Source organism: Leptopilina heterotoma, unplaced genomic scaffold, assembly GCF_015476425.1.
Source record: "Leptopilina heterotoma isolate Lh14 unplaced genomic scaffold, ASM1547642v1 Lhet_59, whole genome shotgun sequence".
Classification (NCBI taxonomy): Eukaryota; Metazoa; Arthropoda; class Insecta; order Hymenoptera; family Figitidae; genus Leptopilina; species Leptopilina heterotoma.
Window position 1 is genome coordinate 1,828,218 of NW_025111133.1, and position 21,639 is coordinate 1,849,856.

At 25.1% G+C, this 21,639-nt stretch overlaps 2 protein-coding genes across 4 annotated transcripts in view; both read left to right on the forward strand.

Annotated features, from left to right (window-relative positions):
* The window catches only part of LOC122508925, a 33,124-nt gene that overhangs the window by 2,919 nt on the left and 8,566 nt on the right, over positions 1–21,639 (forward strand). The window contains exons 2-11 of one of the 2 annotated variants that reach the window (XM_043622592.1): positions 13,065–13,281; positions 13,616–13,920; positions 14,259–14,330; positions 17,202–17,425; positions 17,570–17,667; positions 17,956–18,267; positions 19,817–20,203; positions 20,324–20,562; positions 20,710–20,990; positions 21,133–21,289. In XM_043622592.1, coding sequence (XP_043478527.1) covers positions 13,165–13,281; positions 13,616–13,920; positions 14,259–14,330; positions 17,202–17,425; positions 17,570–17,667; positions 17,956–18,267; positions 19,817–20,203; positions 20,324–20,562; positions 20,710–20,990; positions 21,133–21,289 — 2,192 coding nt within the window. In that variant the 5' untranslated portion in view covers positions 13,065–13,164. The remainder of the gene's footprint in view (positions 1–13,064; positions 13,282–13,615; positions 13,921–14,258; positions 14,331–17,201; positions 17,426–17,569; positions 17,668–17,955; positions 18,268–19,816; positions 20,204–20,323; positions 20,563–20,709; positions 20,991–21,132; positions 21,290–21,639) is intronic. The other variant, XM_043622593.1, reaches the window with a different exon arrangement.
* On the forward strand, positions 5,886–11,488 carry LOC122508927. 2 transcript variants are annotated; one of them, XM_043622594.1, is made up of 2 exons: positions 5,886–6,108; positions 7,308–11,488. In XM_043622594.1, exon 2 carries the CDS (start codon positions 7,369–7,371, stop codon positions 11,005–11,007), a length of 3,639 nt encoding a protein of 1,212 aa, XP_043478529.1. In that variant the 5' UTR covers positions 5,886–6,108; positions 7,308–7,368; the 3' UTR covers positions 11,008–11,488. The 2 variants fall into 2 exon arrangements, with proteins under 2 accessions (XP_043478529.1, XP_043478530.1); XM_043622595.1 differs by having other exon boundaries at positions 7,312–11,488.

A 21,639-nucleotide genomic window follows, 5' to 3' on the forward strand; every position in this document is an offset into this window, starting at 1 on the left:
TTGCTCTTCTTTCATTTATTTTTATACATATAGCGATAAGTGTAAGGGAATGAACAAAAGTCTAACTCTTTTTATTGTTTTCTTATTCGAGTAGGTGGACATTTTACATTTTTTTTTTTTTTGGTAAAAATATATTGGAAATAACTTTATCTCTTATTCCAGAGACTAGACTTGATTTTCATGTTTTGAAGGGAAAAAAAGCGGTGCGCGGAGTAAAAAAAAATTTCTCTAGACGAACTTTTTTTTTCTTGTGTGTGAAAATCAGAAAAATAAATTGTTCGAATGCCTGTTCCATGAATAGTGAAGATGGTGCACTTGAAAAGAAGTGTACACGCAGGGAAGAATAATGACATGTACAGCTATAAGAACAGACAGAGTGAATGTCTCGAGTGTTGGTTTTTATTTCTAATTTTCACGCACTTTGAGAAAAAGGGATAAAATGAGAAATAGAAATTTTTCTTTTTTTAGAAAGAAAAAAGAATAAGTTTAATTATTTACAAATTTTCTTTGCACTAATTTTATTAAAAAGGAAATAACAATTTTCTTAGAATTTTTAGAAAAGAATCAATTATTTAAAAATATTTTTATGAAATTTTTCGCAAGAATTCAATTACTTTTACAGATAATAAAATTCTTTTTAGGAATTCAATTTATTACTTTCGTAAATATTAAAACTCATGGCATAATTTCTTCACAGAAATTCAATTACTTAAAAACAATTTAATACATTTCATTACAATAATTCAATTATTTTCACGAACAATATAATTCTTCATGGAAATTCAATTATTTAAAAAAAATTATAAAATTCTACATAAATATTTAATTATTTTCATAAATAATAAAATTGGCGCAGGAATTCAATTATTTATATATTTTTTATAAACTTCTCGCAATAATTCAATTATATTCATAAATAATAAAATTCTTTTTAGAAATTCAATTATTTTTAATACAATTTGAATAAAATTCGTGGCAATAATTCAATTATTTTCATAAATAATAAAATTGTTCACGGGAATTCAATTATTTAAAAGAATTTTAATAAAATTCTTTGCAAAATTCAATTATTTTTATAAATAACAAAATTCTTCTTAGGAATTCAATTATTTTTAATACGATTTTAATAAAATTAATTGCAAAATTCAATTATTTAAAAGAATTTTAATAAAATCTTTGCAAAATTCAATTATTTTCATAAATAATAAAATTCTTCTTAGGAATTCAATTATTTTTATTAATAATAAAGTTCTTCTCAGAAATTTCATTATTTTTAATAAAATTTGTAGTGAAAATTGAATTATTTTCTCAAATAATAACATTTTTAACGGGAAATCAATTATGTTAAGAAATTTGAAAAAAAAATTCTTTGCAAAATTCAATTATTTTCATTAATAATAAAGTTCTTATTAGAAATTTAATTATTTTTAATACAATTTTAATAAAATTGAGACAATTCAATTATTTTCATTAATAATTAAATTTTTTTCCGAAATTTAATTATTTTTAATACAATTTTAATAAAATTTGTTGCAAAAATTCAATTATTTTTAAAGACAATAGAAATTTTCACGGGAATTGAATTATTTAAAAAAATATTAATATAATTCTTCGCAAAAATTCAATTATTTTCATAAATAATAAAATAAATCATATTCAATTATTTTCAATACAATTTTAATCAAAATTGTTGAAAGAATTTAATTATTTTTATAAATAATAAAATTCTTCTCAGGAATTCAATTACTTTTTAATGACTACAATTTTATTACAATTTTGTTGCAAAAATTCAATTTTTTGAAGAATTTAAAATTAAAATTTAGAAAATAATGGAATTCTATATGTAAAAATTTAGAATTGAAGTTATTAGCAGGATTTTGAAATTAATTGTCGATGGCAATTATTTCTACTTTTACTGGTTTTTTCGCATTTTTCAAATTATTTTCGATTTCCAAGAAGTAAAAACTTCTTCCCCTAAAGCATTTTTGCGAAAAGGACTTTTTTCGATCTCTTCTCGGCAGAAATTCCAATTTCTCGCGTAATTTCTACAAATTGCTATAAAGTGAAATTTGGTATAGGGAATCCTTGACAGTGCGCTTCACCCCTTTTTTTCTATCATGATTCTCATTTTTCTCTCTCTATATATATACACTGAAAATTGAGGGTTGATGCAAGGGAATCAAGTCCTGTCTAGAGATGCACTCAAACACGTTTCACTACTTATTTCTTCAAGAAACAGGGTCGATGAACATTTTCCCCGCTACTTATTTTCTTTTAGAAAAAAAGCAAAAAAAAAAAAAAATTGTATATCACTTTCAAGTTGATTCCCCCGCTCGTTTGTATAGCTTTTTTTCTATTCTTTTTTTTTCTTCAAAGAAGAAAATCGTGAAGAAGCACATGAAACAAATCGTTTTGTCCTTTTTTCTTTTCTTTTCAAGTCAACACGAAAAATTATCTCGAAAATTTAATATAATCACGTAGTAAATTTTCCTCTTGTATTTTTTTTTTGTTACATTTGAAGAGGAAGGAAAAGAAATTAAAAATAGGGACGAAATTGCTTTTTTTCAATTTTTTTTCGACTATTTTTGTTACTTCTTTTAATTTTCTTTTTACAAAATAAATATTTATTTCGTACTTTTATAATTTTTTGTAAATTAATATAAAACAAATTTTCTTTTTATTATAAAATAAATATTTATTTCGAACTTTTATAATTTTTGGGAAATTAATAACAATAGTGAAATAAATAATATTTTTTATATTAAAGAAAATGTATTGTTAACTAATGTTAACATTTATATTTTTCAATTCATTGGTTATTTTTGAAAGTAGAATAGAATAAAAAATTACTTTATTAACTATTAATTTTTGTACTTAAAAATATATTAAAAATAATTCATGTTTTTCCCACTTCTTTTCTGTTACACTGAAAAAAAATTTATTTGATTTAAATAACCGATTAATTAACTAATATCAATTAAATATTTACTTGAATCAAATAATATTTATTGGAGCCAATTAAATAGTATTTGAACCAATAATTTCAGTATTTGAATTATTGAATTATTTCAGTATTTGAATTACCATTTAATTGACTCCAAAAAATATTGTTTGATTCAATTGAGTATTTAATTGATAATAGTCAATTAATCGGTTATTAACAAAAATTTTTTTCAGTATAAAGCGACTTCTTTAAAATTAATTAACGAGTCCAAAGCCTTTAATATCAAATTTTTTGATTTATTTATTAAAAAGGAAAATTGTCACACACTACAAATTATATTATTATTTTGGTTTAATTTTATGAAACACTCCATTCATTGTGATGAAATTAGTGGAAAATGCGGCTTCGAGAAGAAAAGAGGAGGGGGGGGAGAAGAGGGTGAATGTTAGTGCACCACTACTTAAATAGTTGTGTAAAATATTTAGGTCAGCTATAGCCAGCTTTAGTCTGGTGATCTACAAAGCCATTGCTCTGATTCGAACTTCGAGATTAAAAAGCTTTTCTCTACCTATGAAAGCTTCACTTTTTTTAACATCTCTAAATCGCCCCCCTCCACCCTCATACTCTTCAAGTTAGAGAGAAGAGATCTTGATGAAAACTCCTTTTTTAATCCAATCTTGATTCTTTATATTATACACATAAAAAAAATTCTCATCATTTTTATTATTAGAAAAATTCTTTTCCCTTCAATTTCACGGTTTCAAGTGTATGTTTTCCTGTTTTTGAAATTAAATTTATGTTATTATCATTCCCCTACGAAATATTTTCAAGCGAAATAAATATAAAATTTATCAAAAAAGAATTCAATTATTTTTTAAAACTTTAATAAATTCTTTAGAAATAATTTTAATTATTTTTTTAAATATAGTAAAATCTTTGACAAAATTTCAATTATTTTCGCATTAAAAATTTTATGAAAGAATTCCATTTTTTTCTTAATTCGTTATAAAATTTGTTGAAAGTATTCGAAATTATTTTCTAAAATTTTAATAAATCCTTCGAAACAATTTAATTATTTTTTTAAATAAAATGCTTAGAAAAAATTCAATTATTTTTAATACAATTTCAATAAAATTTTATGAATGAATTCAATTAATTTTTTAAATTAATTTTTAATATTTTTCGAAAAAATTCAATTATTTTCTAAAATTTTAATAAATCCTTCGAAACAATTCAATTATTTTTATATTTAATAAAATTCTTTGCAAAAATTCAATGATTTTCAAATAAATTAATTTAAAAATTATATATTGAAAATAATTAAAAAGAAAAATTATTAAAATAGTTAGGAAACAAAAAAGCAAATAACAACCGGAATACAACGATTATTAATATAGATTAATATTTTTCGAATTATGCTGTACTCACTCTATGCGCCCCAGTAGCACGTAATATTACAGCGATATTGGGAACATTGCCTTAACATTACCAATATTGCCTCAATGTTGTGGCATATTGCTGGAATGTTCCCAATATTACGTGCTACTTGGGCGAAGTCTTCGAAAAATGAAAATATGCAAATTAAGGAGGAAAAATTCTATTTTTTCGCTATAACGTTCCATTTTTCTAAATAATTGAAAATGTGTTACAATTGTGTCACACACTAAGCGCGTTTATGTATGTATAAATATATTTTTGCTGCTGGTGTAAAGAATAAAAAGAAAGAGAAGGAAAAAAATTTTTTCTCATAAATTCAATTTGTAGCTCGACAATATACATATATATTCTCTCGCAACGTGAAGAGTTCAACCGTCATTAGGTCTATTGTTCCCATTATATATGAGTTTAAAAAAAAAGAAAAAAAAAGATGAAAGAAGGAGAAAACCAATTAAACTTGGAATTAATATAATAGGCATCGTTTCCTCGGGAGAAAATTTCACAAATTCCGCGGGGGAATTTTAATTGCAATTTTCAATTAAATTTCGTTAATCTTCATTTATTCCTTTGTATATACATATAAAGAGAGAACTATTTTCGGAATTTTCATTTTTGTTTATTTTTAGTTATTATTTATTTTTATTAATTTATTATTATTTACTTTTATATTTATTTTTCCTTATTTTTATTTATTTTTCCTTATTTTTAATTATTTTTGTTTATTTTTAATTATATTTGTTTATTTTAATTTATTTTTATTTGTAAAAAAAGTGACAATTTGGAAAAATATTTATTTTCTTGTTTCTTTGTTTTTGAAAATGCAGATTTATGGTATTCATTCATATGTATATTGTATAGTGACTATATACATGTTCACACTATAATAACAGCAGTTAATCACTCACAAGTGGCAAGAAGAACGTCTAGGTGCATAAGAGTACAATGACCTATTCTCCTCTTTAAAATATTCACCTTGAGAAAAAAAACTATATTTTTTAAATCCCCCCTCCCCAAATGGCGCTGGAATATTCCAGGAATATTTCACTAATTTCCCCTAGGGCAATTTTCTTTTCTGGAGTAATTTTTCAATATTCCGATTCTTTAAAATATTCCCTTACACAAAATGTGAAAATTCGATTGAAAAATACTGAAAATATTTTAATATACCAATCCAAATATTTTAATATTCCAAATCAAATTTTTTAAAATATTCCTGGAATATTATTTTTAATTATAAAAAATTCAGATTAAAGTACAAACTAGAATAAAACTAACGTGAAAAATTGTCAATATTTTTCATTTTAATTATTAATTATTGCAATTATTACAGTAATATTCTCGAGAGTATTATGCAATTATTTTGCAGAATATTGAAAGCAATATTTTTGTTTTTACTTCGTGAAATATGACAATAATTTTAGTGGAATAAAATTGATATTTTAAAAAGTCCCGCGTTTCGTGTAGTACGCATGCGCAGTTGATTCATTGGCGGCCATTTGTAATTTCACGAACTGTCAACACGTGCTCAACTTTTAGGTTATGTACAAGTTGTAATCGTTATAATCGCATAGTTATAATATTTGGACGATTTTATCCAAGTTATTTTATATAAAAAAAAGTAATAAATATGTAAATAGAGCTATTTGGAAGCAATGATAGTAATAAAGTTATGAATAAGTGTTACGAATGTGGCAAAAGTCTATTGAAAGGAAAATAAAGTTCACAAGGTACGTTCGATTTAAATTCTTCATTTCTGTTTTTAAATTATCAATTTTTACTGTTTTTTGTATATAATATCCTCTAAATTTCTTATTTTATTGTGTTTATAATTTATCCCGGTTTTTTAAGATCAGAATTCAAATTATAGGTTATTTATCTGTCCTTTTTGACAACAAAATAACAATAACAATGTGCATTGTTGAATCTACTTTATTAAAAAAAAAAGTTCCGGTAGGTTTACAGTTTTGTTATTGAAATTTTATAGAAACGTGTAAAATTACGTCTTTAAAAAAAGGGAATTTAAATTCCCTTTTGTGAAATTAATACTTTTAATTCAATATTTTTTGGAAGCCATAAAATTATATAAATAAAAGATGTTTTTGTTTTTCTGTTTGGCCTAATGGCATAACATCTTTTATTTATATAATACTTTTAATGTTCCAGTTTCAAATTTTTTTTTGGATAAATTTAATATCTACTTGCAAAGTAGGTAATAAAATATTATTTTTCTGTTCTCCAATATTTTTCAAAATTATTAGACGAAAATGAAAAAAGTTGTAATTGAACATTTTAGTAAAAAATTATTTTTTTAATAATAAAAAACAATATTTTGTAAATGAAAATCAAATTAAAATCGAAGTAATCAAAATATCGTCTGTTAAAAAAAATATTGTTCAACTTTCGAAATTTTAGGAACAGTAATTTTTATAATCCATAAGTTTTGAACGTTCATATAAACAAAATATTTCTCTTTAAAAATATTTTCACAAATATTATTATTTTGTAATAAAAATTAAAAACTGCAATTTTACATTCAGAAACTTAATTAATTTTTTTGCAAAGTGACACAAAATTATTGTAATAAAATAAAATTTTAATTTGGAGAAGAAATAAATAAATTTCGTTCATTAAAATGTTCAAAACTTTAGAAACTGTAAAACTACTGAAAATTTTTTTACTGTGTAGAAAAAGATTAGAAACAAAACAAAAATGCACTTTTCATAATTTATGTCATTTATTTAGAATAATGTAATAATTAATTAATAGTGTAATAATTAATTTAAAAAAAATTGAATTAATTTAATTATCGACAATAACAGAAGTTTGAAATGTAACAAATATTAATACCCAGAATTTCTGATTTCGAAAACCAATAATTAATAATACTTTTTTTTATTATAAATAAATAAATAAATACATTTTTCAGATAGTGATTCATCAGATATCTCCTTGAATTTAAGAACGTTGCAAATTAATTCTCCTTCGCAATGTCTCTTTCGGCAAAATATATCCAACATTTAAAAACCAAAGAAACAAAATCAACTCGTAGAAAATCGGAATGCAATGTTAATGCCACAAATGATTGGGACAGTGATTTAATTTCTCGTTGGACTAGAAATTCATGCCTCGAGTGTAATAATCAAGAATGTAGATTACAAAATATATTGACAGTGAAGAATCTTCAAGTGGAAAATAAATCAGCCTACGAAGTGAAAGAATTTCTCATTCACTCTTTGACGGACGTATTATGTAATAAATCATTAATCAACGATGCAGTAAAAAATGAAACTTCGGCATTTTTCGAGAATATATTTCACGGTTGCAATTCGATTATGTCAAATAATGAAATGCAATGCTACTTTAAAAGTAATGTAAAACATCTGACATTTTTCGTAAAATCATCTTTAGAATTTGTATTTCATATTTTTGAATTTTCCAACGATGAAACTATTAAATCTCAAGCTGAAATTTTTTTATCAAGGTTAATTGTTTCGTATCTGCAAATTTATAGACAATTTTCCGATAAAGAATCATTTGCCACGGAATTTTTGAACATTGTTCTGTTTCCATTTTGTAATCTAATGAAATTTGAGAATTTGAAATTTCAATCGGATTTGAATAGTTGTATAAAAATTTTGTTATTTACGAAAAATTTCTTACCTCAATATAAGAGATTTAATAATGAACAGGAGGGAATTCCGGCGACACTTTTTTCCACCCTTGAGAAAATTGCAAATATCGATTTGAAAACTGCTTTTATAATATTTGATGTAATTTTTTCTGTCGCTGTAAAATCGTACGAATCCGATGCTAAAGTGCTAGATCTTATATTCCGAAATATTGTCAAAAGTGCAAAGAGAGAGAAAATTATAGTTAAAAAATTACTCGATCGTTTATTGGGAATTCATTTGGTGTTAGAGAATCAAATTGACGATGTAAAATTATCAGATTACTTAATGATGTTCGTGGATGAAATTCTCAAGAAAGAAATCGAAAGTCTCGATTATGATTTAATGACTGTAATCATAAATGTACATCCATTTACTGTAGAAACTAATTTTGAGAATATTTTGATAAAATTTATTCCAAAATACCCAAATGTTTCCGAAAGGTCTTATTGCGAATTTTTTTTAACAATTCTAAATGTCAGTATTTCGCTTCGAAGGGAACATAAATTAATATCTCTATTGTTAACCGCTGCTAAATCTGTTATAACCGAGAATTTAGATGCTGAACATTTGATTCCCTTGCCTAAGGAATTTTTAACGAAATTTATGGAATCTCTCGAGAACACAACTATTTCGCAAACAACAACAATTTTGAGATCTTTGATTTATTATTTAAAACCATATTCCGAAAATTCGGTTTCAAATTCAATGTTGGAAGTTATATTTCAATTATTGATTTCATTTATGAAGGGAATTAAAATTTTCGAATGCATTAGAAATGTGAAAACACAGGAAAAATTTTGTGACGATCTTGTTGAACTAGGAAATCTTTTTTCTGCCCTCGCTGACAAAATTTCGAACAAACGGGTAATTTTTACTTTTTTAAAAGCATGTCAAGCTTGGAATGATGTTTGTAATTTGATATTGCACTATGTTCCTTCTACAATTTCAGAGAAATTGCGCAATCTTCTCTCGGCGAAAAAATGGATAAAATTATTCGAAAAAGTTGAAAGTTTATTTGACGAAAATCCAGAGAATTCGAATTTAGATTTTTCGTGTAATCTTTTAATAAATTTCGACATAGAGAAAAGTAATTTTAATTTTCAATCATCGTTTTGGATTTCTGTTTTTGAAAATAATTCCAATTTACTATTTAATTTAACCGAAGAACAGTTAACAGAATTCTCCGCAACTATTGTTTCCGACGCGCTAAATAATTCGAATTGTAAAAAATGGGATAAATGTCTAAATGATAGATTTTTGTCTACTTTTCTGAATCAATTGATTATAAAAGGGGAAAATTGTATACGATCCGAAAATACAAAACAATTTGTCAGTAAAATTACCCGAGATTTCAAATGGAAGAAAATTGTTTCGAAACTTAAAAATGGTAGTTTAATGAAATCGGAGGAATTTTCGAAAAATACGAAAAGTAAGGATTGTAAATTAATGAGGGAATTTTTAAGGATTTTATCATCATTGCATTTATGTCATTTACATCACGATATTAGAATTGTTCTATTTATTTTAATTTCCTCCATTGTAGTGGAATTTTCTCACGATATTGAAATAGCGGAAAAATGCAATGAAATTTTATTGGATCTTCTCCAGGAGAACGATATCAATATATTTCAATTTCCCAATTTGAAAATATGTGAGAATTCTCCACTTGGAAATGATGTTTTGTCACAACTTTTTGAATTGCCACTTAAAAACGATTCATTTAATTCGTTAATTAATTTTCTCTCCTCGAATGATATCAACGATAATTTAAAAATAACGCTGTTGAATATTATTTTACGAACGAAATTGCATAGAAAATCGGAAGATACACAATTGTTGAGAAACTTGATTGAAAAATGGAATAAATTTACAAACGATGATCGAATTCAAAGTAGAATTGAATTGGTACTGTTAATATTTTCTTTGAAAGACGCAATTATCAGTAGGAACCCAGGCGATGATCTGAAAGCAAACGTGAATCGAATTTTAAAGGAAATTTTCCTTGACAATGCAAATATTGACGACGAATATGTTCAATTGTTGGAAATAGTTTTAAGAAATCGTTCATTTTTGGAAATTACCGACGAGAATGTAGCTTTGATTTTTAAAGCAATTTTGTCAAAGTCGAACGAGTCAGTTTTGAGACCTTTTTTGGAGACTTTAAATTCGAAAGAGTTTGATTTACTTTTAAAAGATTTACAAAAACAAACCCTCTTGGCATTTAGTGACGAAAGTGAAAATGAATTGAAAAAATGTCTAAAAATTTGGGAATATGTTATTATCATCGAAATGGCGACGGCACGAAATAATATTCGTGTAACGGCGATAAATAAATTATTATTGTCACTAAATGATATTTCAATTGGTGGAAAACATTGGTTGTGTTTGATAAAATTATTCGAAACGATTGTAAGCTCGAAATTCATTCAAATTACAGGGCAAATTATTGATTTGATTTTGGTATCATGTACGAGGTGTATGAAACGAGTGGGTGTTGTTGCATGTCGAGAAATTGTTTCTTTATATACAATGATTGTGAGATTAAGGACGAATTTTGTTAAGGACAAATTATGGTCGTTGGTTCAATTAAACAGTGAAATTATACGTAACTTAAATGGTGAAACAATGAAATTAAATTCTTTCGGTGATCAATATCAAATTGAATGTCTAATTCTTGATATGGAGAAATTTATTATTGCTCTAAAGAAATTCGATGATAATGTCTTGGAAATTTATCCTTATTTGTTGAATGATTTAGTTGAATGGTACTGCCATCAATTGTTGCCAAAGAATTTAAAGAATCATTTGGAATTAATAATACAACGTCTCTTGAGTCATTGTGAACATGAGAAAATTGAATTTTTGAATCGCACAATGCCAGTGGCTACACAGAAAATATTTAAGGAACTTGTGACAATGTATAGGAAACATTATAAATTTACTGGAAAGATTTAAAAAATTTCTCAAACTTTCTCAAATTTAATATTTTCGGAATTTAATAGAAAATTCTGTTGTTAATTCATTGTCTGAATGAAAAATATTTTTGTAATATACTTTTACGTAAATTTGAAATTTCTTTGTTTTCTTTACCTTTAACATTTCTGTAATTGTAACATTTTTCTTATTCTTCTGATTTTTTTCGTTTCATTTTCATTGTTTCTGCTCTATTCTTTTCTTTTTCGTTGTCAATTGTTTTAGTTTTGTAAATTTCGGTAAATTTTTTTTTCCCATCATTGTTTTGTGTCACTCTAAATTAAAAGAGAAACTACGTAATACAAATTTTTGGCACATTTGAATTTAAAGGGTAGATCTTGCGAACTTTCCAAGTAGGTCAAAAGTCACCAAGAGAATGCCAAACTATTGGAGTCGAGATCGTAATTCTTTTATTGACCCATTTATTCCGAGGAAAGTAAATAAATTTTTCAAGTTCATTTAAGAAATGTTTTTTTATTTTTCATTTTTCTTTCATATTTCTATTTTTGCATTATTTTTTTTTAAATGTCTGGGTCGTAAAAGAAAGTATTTTGAGTTTAACGGATTTTTTTTTTGATATTTTTTACTTGTTGACATTGTTTAGAAACTATTTTTACTGAATATTTAGAAAATTAAATTTTTATTTGAATATTTGAATAAGTTCATGAATTAAAATGTTTTTATGATAATAATTATTTTTTACTGCGTAAATTATTTTTACAGGTGAAAAAGAATTAATTTCGCAATTAAATAATAAAAAATAATAATTATTATTGAGTGAGAAAATTTTTTATTATAGTAAAAATTTGAATAAAATATACTAAAATAGAAAAAACTAAAATACTAAAAATTTATTTATAGTAAAAAATTTCCTCTCATCAATTTTGAATTAATGGACGTAAAATAATTATCAATAAATAATAATAATATTTATTATTTGTTATTAAATAATTTTTTTATTAATGATATTAATAATAATTATTATTATTAATGTATTTTGTTTAAATAAAAGAAAAAAATTCTCAATATCAAAGCGTTAATTGGTTTAATATTTTTTTGGAGTAATTTTTTGAGAGCGTATTAAATGCATATCCTCGTTTAAGTTTTGTCGATCGATTTACAGTGTAACATTGAAAATAGCTTCCTTCCTGTAATAAAGTGGGCCTATGCAAATCACAACCTAGAGTCATATTTTATCATTCTCAAGCTTCTCAAGGTATTTCTTGAAACAAAATTTTAGGTTAATATTTAATAGGAATATTTTTGAATGAACAAAAAAATGAATGAAAAATGTTTTTCTATTTCGTTCATTCTATTATACGAAAATTAATTTAATTCTTTTTTTTGTATTTTTCTTATTTTTATTTTTGAAAAAAGATATTTTCTAGAATAAAAAGTAAAAATTAAAAATGCTCTCAAATAAATAATATAGAAAATGGACAGTTAAATATTATTTTAATCTCTTTTTGCCACATCACTTTTAGCCGCTGTTAAAATTTTAATACTCTCTTTCATATGTGATCTAAAAATATTTTAATGGCTCTATATAATCGGCCAATCACCCTTTGGCTTAAGTAGATTTGATGCTGAGGACAATTTTAGTTTAAATAAAAATGGAAAGAATTTTATTAAAAAAAATAAATTACTTTTTTTGAAGTGAAATTTATTTTTTGAGAATTCTTTTTTTTCTTGTTTTGGATATGGAGAAGTAAATGGAAGATGACATAGTTGACTTTATTTCAGATGGGGCGAGTGACTTCTCGAGTATCGGATTTTCAAACGAGAGGTAGTGTCAAGAGATTCTTTTCAAAACTCGTAATCCGATCTCGTGAAACTCATTTGACTTTTCTTTATAATAATAAGAATGAGAGTTAAATATCGTTCTCACCTTTCTTGCATATATTAGAATTATTTCTATAAAGTCAACTTCTTTTAGAAGTGACTATTTTTGTTTTTCAAAAAAAGAAAGAAAAAAATTCTTAAATTTAAGAAAAATTTGAATTTATTTGAGCGAAAACTAAAAAATTTGTTTTTTCCAGGTTGGAATGATAAATGGTAGTAACCAGCGGTATGGTGTATGAGGAGATTGTGGTTCGGGGCAGCTGACCCCAGCCCCCTCGGACGCTCTTCGTTCGCGAGATGCCCCATAATTTAAATACAACTTCGGCTAATTCTGCGAATACGGGGTCAAACCATCAGGCTTATCCTCCGCCTCAACCTTATCAGCGGATCAGCGGAGATGGATTTCAACCAGAGGTATAATTTATATGATCAAAAATTATTTACTAAACTATTCTCAAATGTTTTCAATTTTAAGAAATAATAATAATTCTATTAAATATTTATTTAAAAAAGAAGTTATTGATGTTTTCGCATAGTTTTACAATTAAAGAAATTCGTAAATAAATGTAGCAGATCTTTTTTTTTGAGTAAAATTTATTTCTTTATTTTCTAAAAATTTAGAAATTTTTAATTTCATTTTCAATTAAAATTTGTAATTGACAAATGGAATTTATAAACATGTTTTCCTTTATTTAAAAAAAAATTATAGTCAATAATTGTATTAATTTTCCGTCCAATTTTTCTACAGAAAGAGCCGGTGGATTTTGAGACCTCGCATTTGCGAGGTGCCCCAGCAGAGGTCGAGGCACTCGTACACAATATTAAAGAAGTTGCACAACAATTTCTCTATCACTGGCGAACATTTCCTATCGCCCTGCCACCATCTCTCTCGACATGCACCGATGGTGATGACACATTGGCTCGAAAAAAGCATCATTTGAGAGATCTCTTTGTTGCACCGAGTTTCGATGAATTGGATGCCGTTGCCGTGGACATTAAAGGAGAGCCAAGAAGACTTACCAACAAACAATTGGAGAGCATTCGCGAAAGAGGGTAATTTTTTTTCCCCCCAAAGAAAAAAAATACTCTTATTTTCTCTCATTATAGACAAACATAGAAAACTCATTATTTTTTGTAATTATAAGTAGACATTAAAAATTCTCTAGACACTAGTTTATAGCTAATCACGAAAAATTGAAATTTTTCCATAAAAGAAAAGAGTAGAAAATTCGTATTAATTTTTCTATTAATAGCCATTTTAAAAAGCGTTTATCATATTTTCACTTGAAATAATCATTTGCAAAAAGTAAATATTGTTTTCGTCAAGAAATTATGACTGCGGGGGTGAGTGTTCATTTCTCTCTGATGATTTTGTAACAATTTTTCTAAAGCTTGCACAAGGATAAGTATGGAAAACCGAAGAAGCTGAATGTCGTTCAATTGGAAAGCATTCGGAGATGCGGGTATGTCACGCACTCACGACACTCCACATTAATTCATGAGTGATTTCAAAAATGGAAAAAAGAAAACTTTAATTCAAAAACGTTTTGTGCTAACTTTTTTTTTATACATCACATTTCATAAATGTTTTGCACATTTTTTTCTAGTACTAGGGTAAATGCACTAGTAGTCGGACACTTAAGGATACAATCTTAAATTATGCTTTTTTTCTTGAAATAGCAAATATCTACTGTGTTTATAAGCACATTATTAATTAAAGGAGTTCTTCAGGATTAAAAATCATATAAATTTGTTACAAATAGTTGAGTATTTAATAAAATATAAACATTTTAATAAAAAATTACGAATGCTTTAGTAGTCGGACACTTTTTCCCCTTGTTTCTATAGTCGGACATCTGTCAGATATTTTGGATTTATAAAGTAAAACAGATAATTTTTTAATTGCTATCTGCTGGAAAATGGAATTAAAGCAAATTAGAAGTTATTAATATAATATTTAAACCCTATAAGTTTTAATATTTATGATTAATTATCAACAAAACTTTATGCCACTCATCGCGCTACTCGAAAATGGTTGTATCTATAGTCGGACACCATGATTTTTAAAACATTAAATAAAATATTTCTTGTTTAATTATTTTCGAAAATAACACTATTTTAATAAAATATAAACTTCACACATTCGTCTAGTATACTTTTTAAAGTAATTATCACAATGCATTATTATTTATTTGACAAAAAACACGAAAGTGTCCGACTACTAGTACTGTCCGACTATACCCGCACTTACCCTATCTCTCAGTACTTCAAGATAGTAGTAATACAATTTTTTTTATCTTTACGAGAAAAAATACAGAAAATAAATAAATATATTTGTTCCACAATTAATAGTAATTAATATTCGATAAAAAAAATAACATTTCTTTATGACAAATTAATAGAATTAATTAATAGAAAAAATATTAATTATTATTAATATTCCAATTATATGTTTAATATACTATTTTTTATTCTCTTAACGCAAAAATATAATATGGCTTTATGTAGCAATTTCCGCATGTTTTTAATTTTATATTATATCAAGTAGAAAACTTTTTAGTTACCTGTTTGTTGTGTATTGAAAATTTACATTCTAATTACCAGAAGCAAAATCATGGGCAAAATAGAAAGTTCAAAATGTTGCTGGCCTTTTACAGAAAAACATTTAAGTTCAATTTTACCATAATAGACAGAAAAAAGATTAATAATTGGTTCAGAATTTTTTGAAAATCCTGTTTTTTCTTCTAAATGTTTAACAGGGTTGCCACAAATCAGGAAAATAAGGGAAAAGTCAGAGATTCTTATTAAAAGAATTGGAAAAAATTAAATGTTTAGAATTTAATTACTTAATATTTAAAAATTTTAATAAGTTAATTTTATTGAAGAACAACGTTTCAATTATCTTTATAAATATGTAGCAAAATATTTTATCCGAAATTCAATTATATTCAGGAATTTTTATAAAATTCTTTGTACAATTCAATTATTTTCATAAATAACAATATTCGTCATAAGAAGTCAATTATTTTCAAAATTAATAAAATTCTTTGCAGAAATTCAATTATTTACAAGAAATCTAAAAAAAATTGTTGTCAACATTTTAATTATCTTTATAAATGAATAGCAAAATTCTTCGATAAAATTCAATTAGATTCAAGAATTTTAATAAAATTCATTGAAAAATTCAATTATTTTCAAGAATTTTAATAAAATTCATTGCAAAATTTCAACTATTTGCAAAAATTTTCCTGGATTCAATGATTTTTAATATCTAGTATTTTAATAAAATTTCCCAAAAGAATTCAATTATTTAAAAACAATTTTGACAAAGTTCTACACTATTATTCAATTTTTTTCTAAAATAATTAAAATTTCACTGCAATTCAATTATAAAAATAGAATTTCCATAAATTTAAAAAAAAATCAATTGTTTGAAACTTTTTTTAGAAAATTCTTCGCAATAATTCAATTATTTTCAAAAATAATAATACTCGTTGCAGAATTTCAATTATTTTTATTACAATTTTAATATAGAATTCCTCGAAAAATTTAATTATTCTTAAAAATTTTATTAAAATTTGTCGAAAGAATTCAATTATTTACAAATTTGTTGATAAAATTATGTTTATACATAATTTAATTTTAAGATAATAATTGAATTTTGAAGAAGTTATTAATAATTGCAATTTTTAGAAATAATTGAATTTTGTAAAGGTTACAAATTAAAATCTTTAATTGAAGAATTTCTGAATAATCAAAATTTCGTAAAATTGAATTTTAAACAAATGGATTTGAAAATTCTCAAATGAGAACTTTTTCATAAATTATTAAAAATAATTGATTTGAAGAATTTTATTTAAAAATTGTAGAAATTAATAATTTAATTGAAATGATGAAAATAATTTTTAGAGTGAATCAGAATATTCTTTAGGGTCAGGGAAAAAGTCAAAATTTAGTCTTGGAAATCAGGGAAAAGTCAGGGAAAAACAAAATTGAATTTTTATGGTAACCCTGTTTAACTAAACTGTAAATTAAAGGTTTAAAAAATGTTTTTAATTTAATATTGAAGCTTGTTAAATATTAAATAAGTTTATTAAATATTGTTATTAAATATCAAATGTTAAATAAATAGATAATAATTATTTATTTATAAATATAAATTTCCATATAAATTATATATTTATTAAATATTAAATAAATTTCAATTTATTGTTTCGTTCATAGTTGTGAAATTAATTGTTCAATAAATAATGATAAAATCAATATTGTTCAATGTTTACGTCAGTTGGCAAATAATGATTGATTTTAAAAGAATTTTGTTTCTTTCTTTACAGAGAATTTGAAGTTGATTCCATCAATTTTCCTGGTCAAATGCACAGATGGAGATTGAGTTCTCTTTTACAACGTGGCCGAGATCGAAGAAGAGATGCTCTTTTATCGGATCTCGCTTTAGCAACGAGATTTTTAGTTGTAACTGCAAAAGCAAGATTAGTGTCCCACTGTTTTAGTGTTTCGCAGTCATTCCGAGCAATGCTGACTGGTCTTCTTAGGCTTCTTGGTAATTTACAAATTTCAACTTTTTATGCTCAAGCAAATTAATTACAATTTTTCTGTGACATTTAAATTATAATCAAGTACAAAAAGATTAATTATTAGCAATATTAATTAAATTAGCGATTAATTGTTTGTAATTTACTTGCAGATATTTTAGTTGGCGTGCCATCGCTTCAAGCACAGAATTTAGATGCCAAAATTCGCGAAGAAAGATGTAGATATCTTGTTGCTGAATTAGTTTGCAAAGTAAGAATATTTCAGATGATAATTGTAAATATATAATTTATTATTATTAGCATTCATTATTTTTTTATTTCTTCATTCATTTAATATTTCTTATTTTATTTACTCATTCATTTACTATTTCTTACTTTATTTACTCATTCATTTACTATTTCTTAATTTATTTACTCATTTATTTATTATTTCTTCATTTATTTTCTCATGCATTTATTATTTATTTCTTTATTTATCATTTACTTGTTACTTCATTATTTAAGTCCCAAATAAATAATTTAATTCTTGTATTTTCAGTCGGAGTATGAAGACTCGCTCGAGTTGCTCTGCGGTTTCGTACGAAGACAACTTCGACGAGCGACTATGGAGAAGTTTGAAGTGGAAAGAGAGTCCTCTCAATTGTTGCCGGTACCAGTTCCTTTTGTTTTCGGAACACCTGGAGGAGCTGCCGTTGATCTTCGACTATTTTGCAGAGATATAATTAGAAAAGCTTTGCCAACTTTAGTTGCCATTTTGGAGAGAGAAACGAGAGGCTGGTTTTTGCATTTCAGAGAAAGACTCATTTCGGAATTGAGAGCTCAGAAGAAGACGGACGAAGAAATCGAAAGAGTAAGGAAACCATACTATTCAATTCAATTAAATATAATATAATAAAATACAGGGTTGCCACAGGTCTTCAATTCAATTATTTTCAAAAGTAATAAAATTCTTCACACGAATTCAGTTATTTTCAAAAATTGCTTGAATATATAAAACTCTTAGTAATAATTCAATTATTTTCATAAATATTACAATTTTTTTCAGAGATTCAATTATTTTCAGGAATTCTAATAAAATTCATTGCATGAATTCAATTATTTTTACAAGTAATAGAATTCGTTGCATCAATTCAATTATTTTCAAAAATATTACTACAATTTTTTCAGAGATTCAATTATTTTCAGGAATTTTAATAAAATTCTTTGGAAAATTTAATTATTTTCATAAATAACTAATATTTTTCACAAGAATTCAGTTATTTTTAAAAATTGCTTAAAAATTCTAGTCAAGATTTCAATTATCTTTGTAAATAGCAAAATTATTCGCCGAAATTCAATTACAAAATTTCTCTTAATTCAATGATTTTCAATATCTACTATTTCAATAAAATTCTTCAAAGGAATTCAATTATTAAAAAAAACTTTTAATAAAATTCGTCCCAAAAGTTCAATTATTTTCATTAGTTGTAAAATTCTTCGAAAAAATTCAATTATTTTAAAAAATTTTGATAATTTTTTTTCGTGTTTAAATAATTGAATTCACGTAGAATTTTCTAATAAAAATTAATTTAAAAATGAATTGTAGTTAAAGTTTTAAATAAGAATTGAATATTAAAATGATTATAGGGTGAATTTTTAGAAATAATTGTATTTTGAAAAAGTTTAATCTATTTTTTTTATATTCTATGAAGTTTTTTTTTCTAAGAAATATTTAATTAAAGAATTTCCGAATTATCGAAATTTCACGTAAAATTGAATTGTAAACAAATGGATTTGAAAATTCTGAAAGAACTTTTTTCAAAAATTATTAAAAATAATTTATTAAAGGAAGAATTTTAGTTAAAAAATTCTAGAAAATAATAATTGAATTGGAATGATGCAAATAATTTTGAATAAGTTACAGTAACAATATTCTTATAATAAAAAATAATTATTTTATTACACGGTCATCTAATTATTATATAACATGATGAAATTGATTCCTATCGATTTCTTCATATTTTACAATAATATTTTTATCAGTTATTGAATTTTAAAAAAGATTGAATTTGAATTTTCTGAAAAATTTTAATTACTACGGAAAAATATTAATTCCATTAAATATTTATTTAAAAACGAAGTTATTGATGTTTTCTCATAATTTTACAATTAAATAAATTCCTAAATAAATTAATTAAAAACCTTTTTTGTGAGTATCTAATCATTTTTACACTGAATCAGAATATTCTTTATGGTCAGAGAAAAGATCAAAATTTTTGACTGAAAATCAGGAAAAACCAAAATTAAATTTTTTTGGCTACCTTGTAATTTATATTTTCTATATTTGTTGAAAAGGAAAATTTTCTTTTTCAATTATTATATAATTTAATGAGAGAATTAATTTATGAAAACAATTTTAGGAGGTGAACGAGGCTGTAATGCGCGAATATTTGCAACGTGTGTATTCAAGTATTCTGTCTCATCCGGACATACACGTTTTGGGTGAAGGAATCGCGCAGCTTCTTCTACAGCAGGCGCAATCTGTTGTCCTAATGCACAGGGCAGTTGAAAATGTTCAGCGGAAATTGAATCAAACCAAAGACGCACTCCGAAAGCACATAGAACACGAGCATCCAGTATTGTCTCGAATTGGTCCATGGATGCGGGACAGAATGCGAGAAGCTGAGACAAATTTCATCGAAGAGTGCGAGTGGAGTGCACACGAAGAAGCTCTTGCCTTGTGTAGCCAACAGAATCTCCAGCAGACTGTTTATTTTCTTAATCGTGATCTTACTTTTATGCGAGAGGTAATGTAACAAAAATAGAAAATGAAATCGTTACGAAATTAAAATGTTATATATTTATTTATTTATTTTATTTATATCTCAGTTATTTTCAACTTATTTATTCGATAATTTTTTTTGCAGAGAGAACCGGTTTTGTTAAAAGAATTACGAAAAGTAAAAACACCAACAAGAAGTTTCCAATGGCCGACGCAAATTTGGCTCCCGAGAAATTGGATTGTTCGACGGAGTTTTCAAGGTCAATCGGAAATTATACCAACTGTTTTGAGTAATACTCCGACTTCCATCACGACACCGCGTGCCGATCCAAATCAGCCAGTCTTCCTAGTGGAACGTGAAATAATCCATACGACAACAACGAGGTTATTTACTTCATTAATTTTCCTTTCCTTCAATTGTAATTTACTTAATTTTAATATTTATCTCTTTAGAATTCTTTATTTTTATTTTCAAAAATAAAGTCCCGTATATCTTGAAATAAATAAATAAAAAAATATTTCTAAATTCAGATGGCCAATGTGGCGATGGATAAATTACATTGCAAGAACGTGGTGTTGGACTTGGAATGCAATGTTTCTGTTGGGAGTTGCAGTGCCCTGGTGCAGTCCTATATCGTTAAAAGCTCTTTTATTAGTTGAACCATTTACGCCTGATTTAGAACTTAGCCAATTAAATGGAACTCTCTTCCCAAGAAAATCTTCGCAAACTCCAACTCTTTATTCTCGACTGACGACACTTTGGAGGCACATTAGTAAAAGTCGAACACACTTCGAGACAGAGCCTGATACTGGTAAAGAATTTTTATAAACATAAATTTACAATTACAGATGTAAAGTACAATTGCAAATTGTAATCGTAATTTATTTAAATTTAATATCGTTTTTAATTTCGATTTTTAGTTCAAAGTTTCTTTTTTAAAAAAATGTTGACAGGTTTCATTGGAAAAGGAATGACGAGACACATAAATAGATTATGGAATTATGGTGTTAAAGGTCTTCTAGGAACACTTGTGATACTCTTCATTTTTCCCGTCGTCTGCATACTTATCAGTTTTGGCTCCCTTTTTATTGCACTTACTGCAATTATGTGGTGAGTATTAATTATTTTCAATTTTTTATTCTCTATTTCTGATGTTATATCTAATTTTTTCAGACTTTTCTTTTTCTTCTTCTCGCTTTTTTCTCTTTTTAAATATAGTTTTTTATTTAAAATTTATACACATTACATTATCAGGAAATCAGGAAATTCAGGGAAAATAAAATTTGTCAGGGAAATCAGGGAAAAGTCAGGGATTTTTATTAAAGTACTAGAAAAAATTGAATTTTGGAAAAGTTACAAATGATTGCAGAAATTCAATTATTTTCAAAAATTAAAAAAAAATTCTCGTCATAATTTCAATTATTTTCAAAAGTAATAAAATTATTCACAGGAATTCAATT

Coding starts and splice junctions, on each gene's coding strand:
- LOC122508927 (XM_043622594.1), top strand. CDS start 7,369: ATGTCTCTTTCGGCAAAATATATCCAACATTTAAAAACCAAAGAAACA.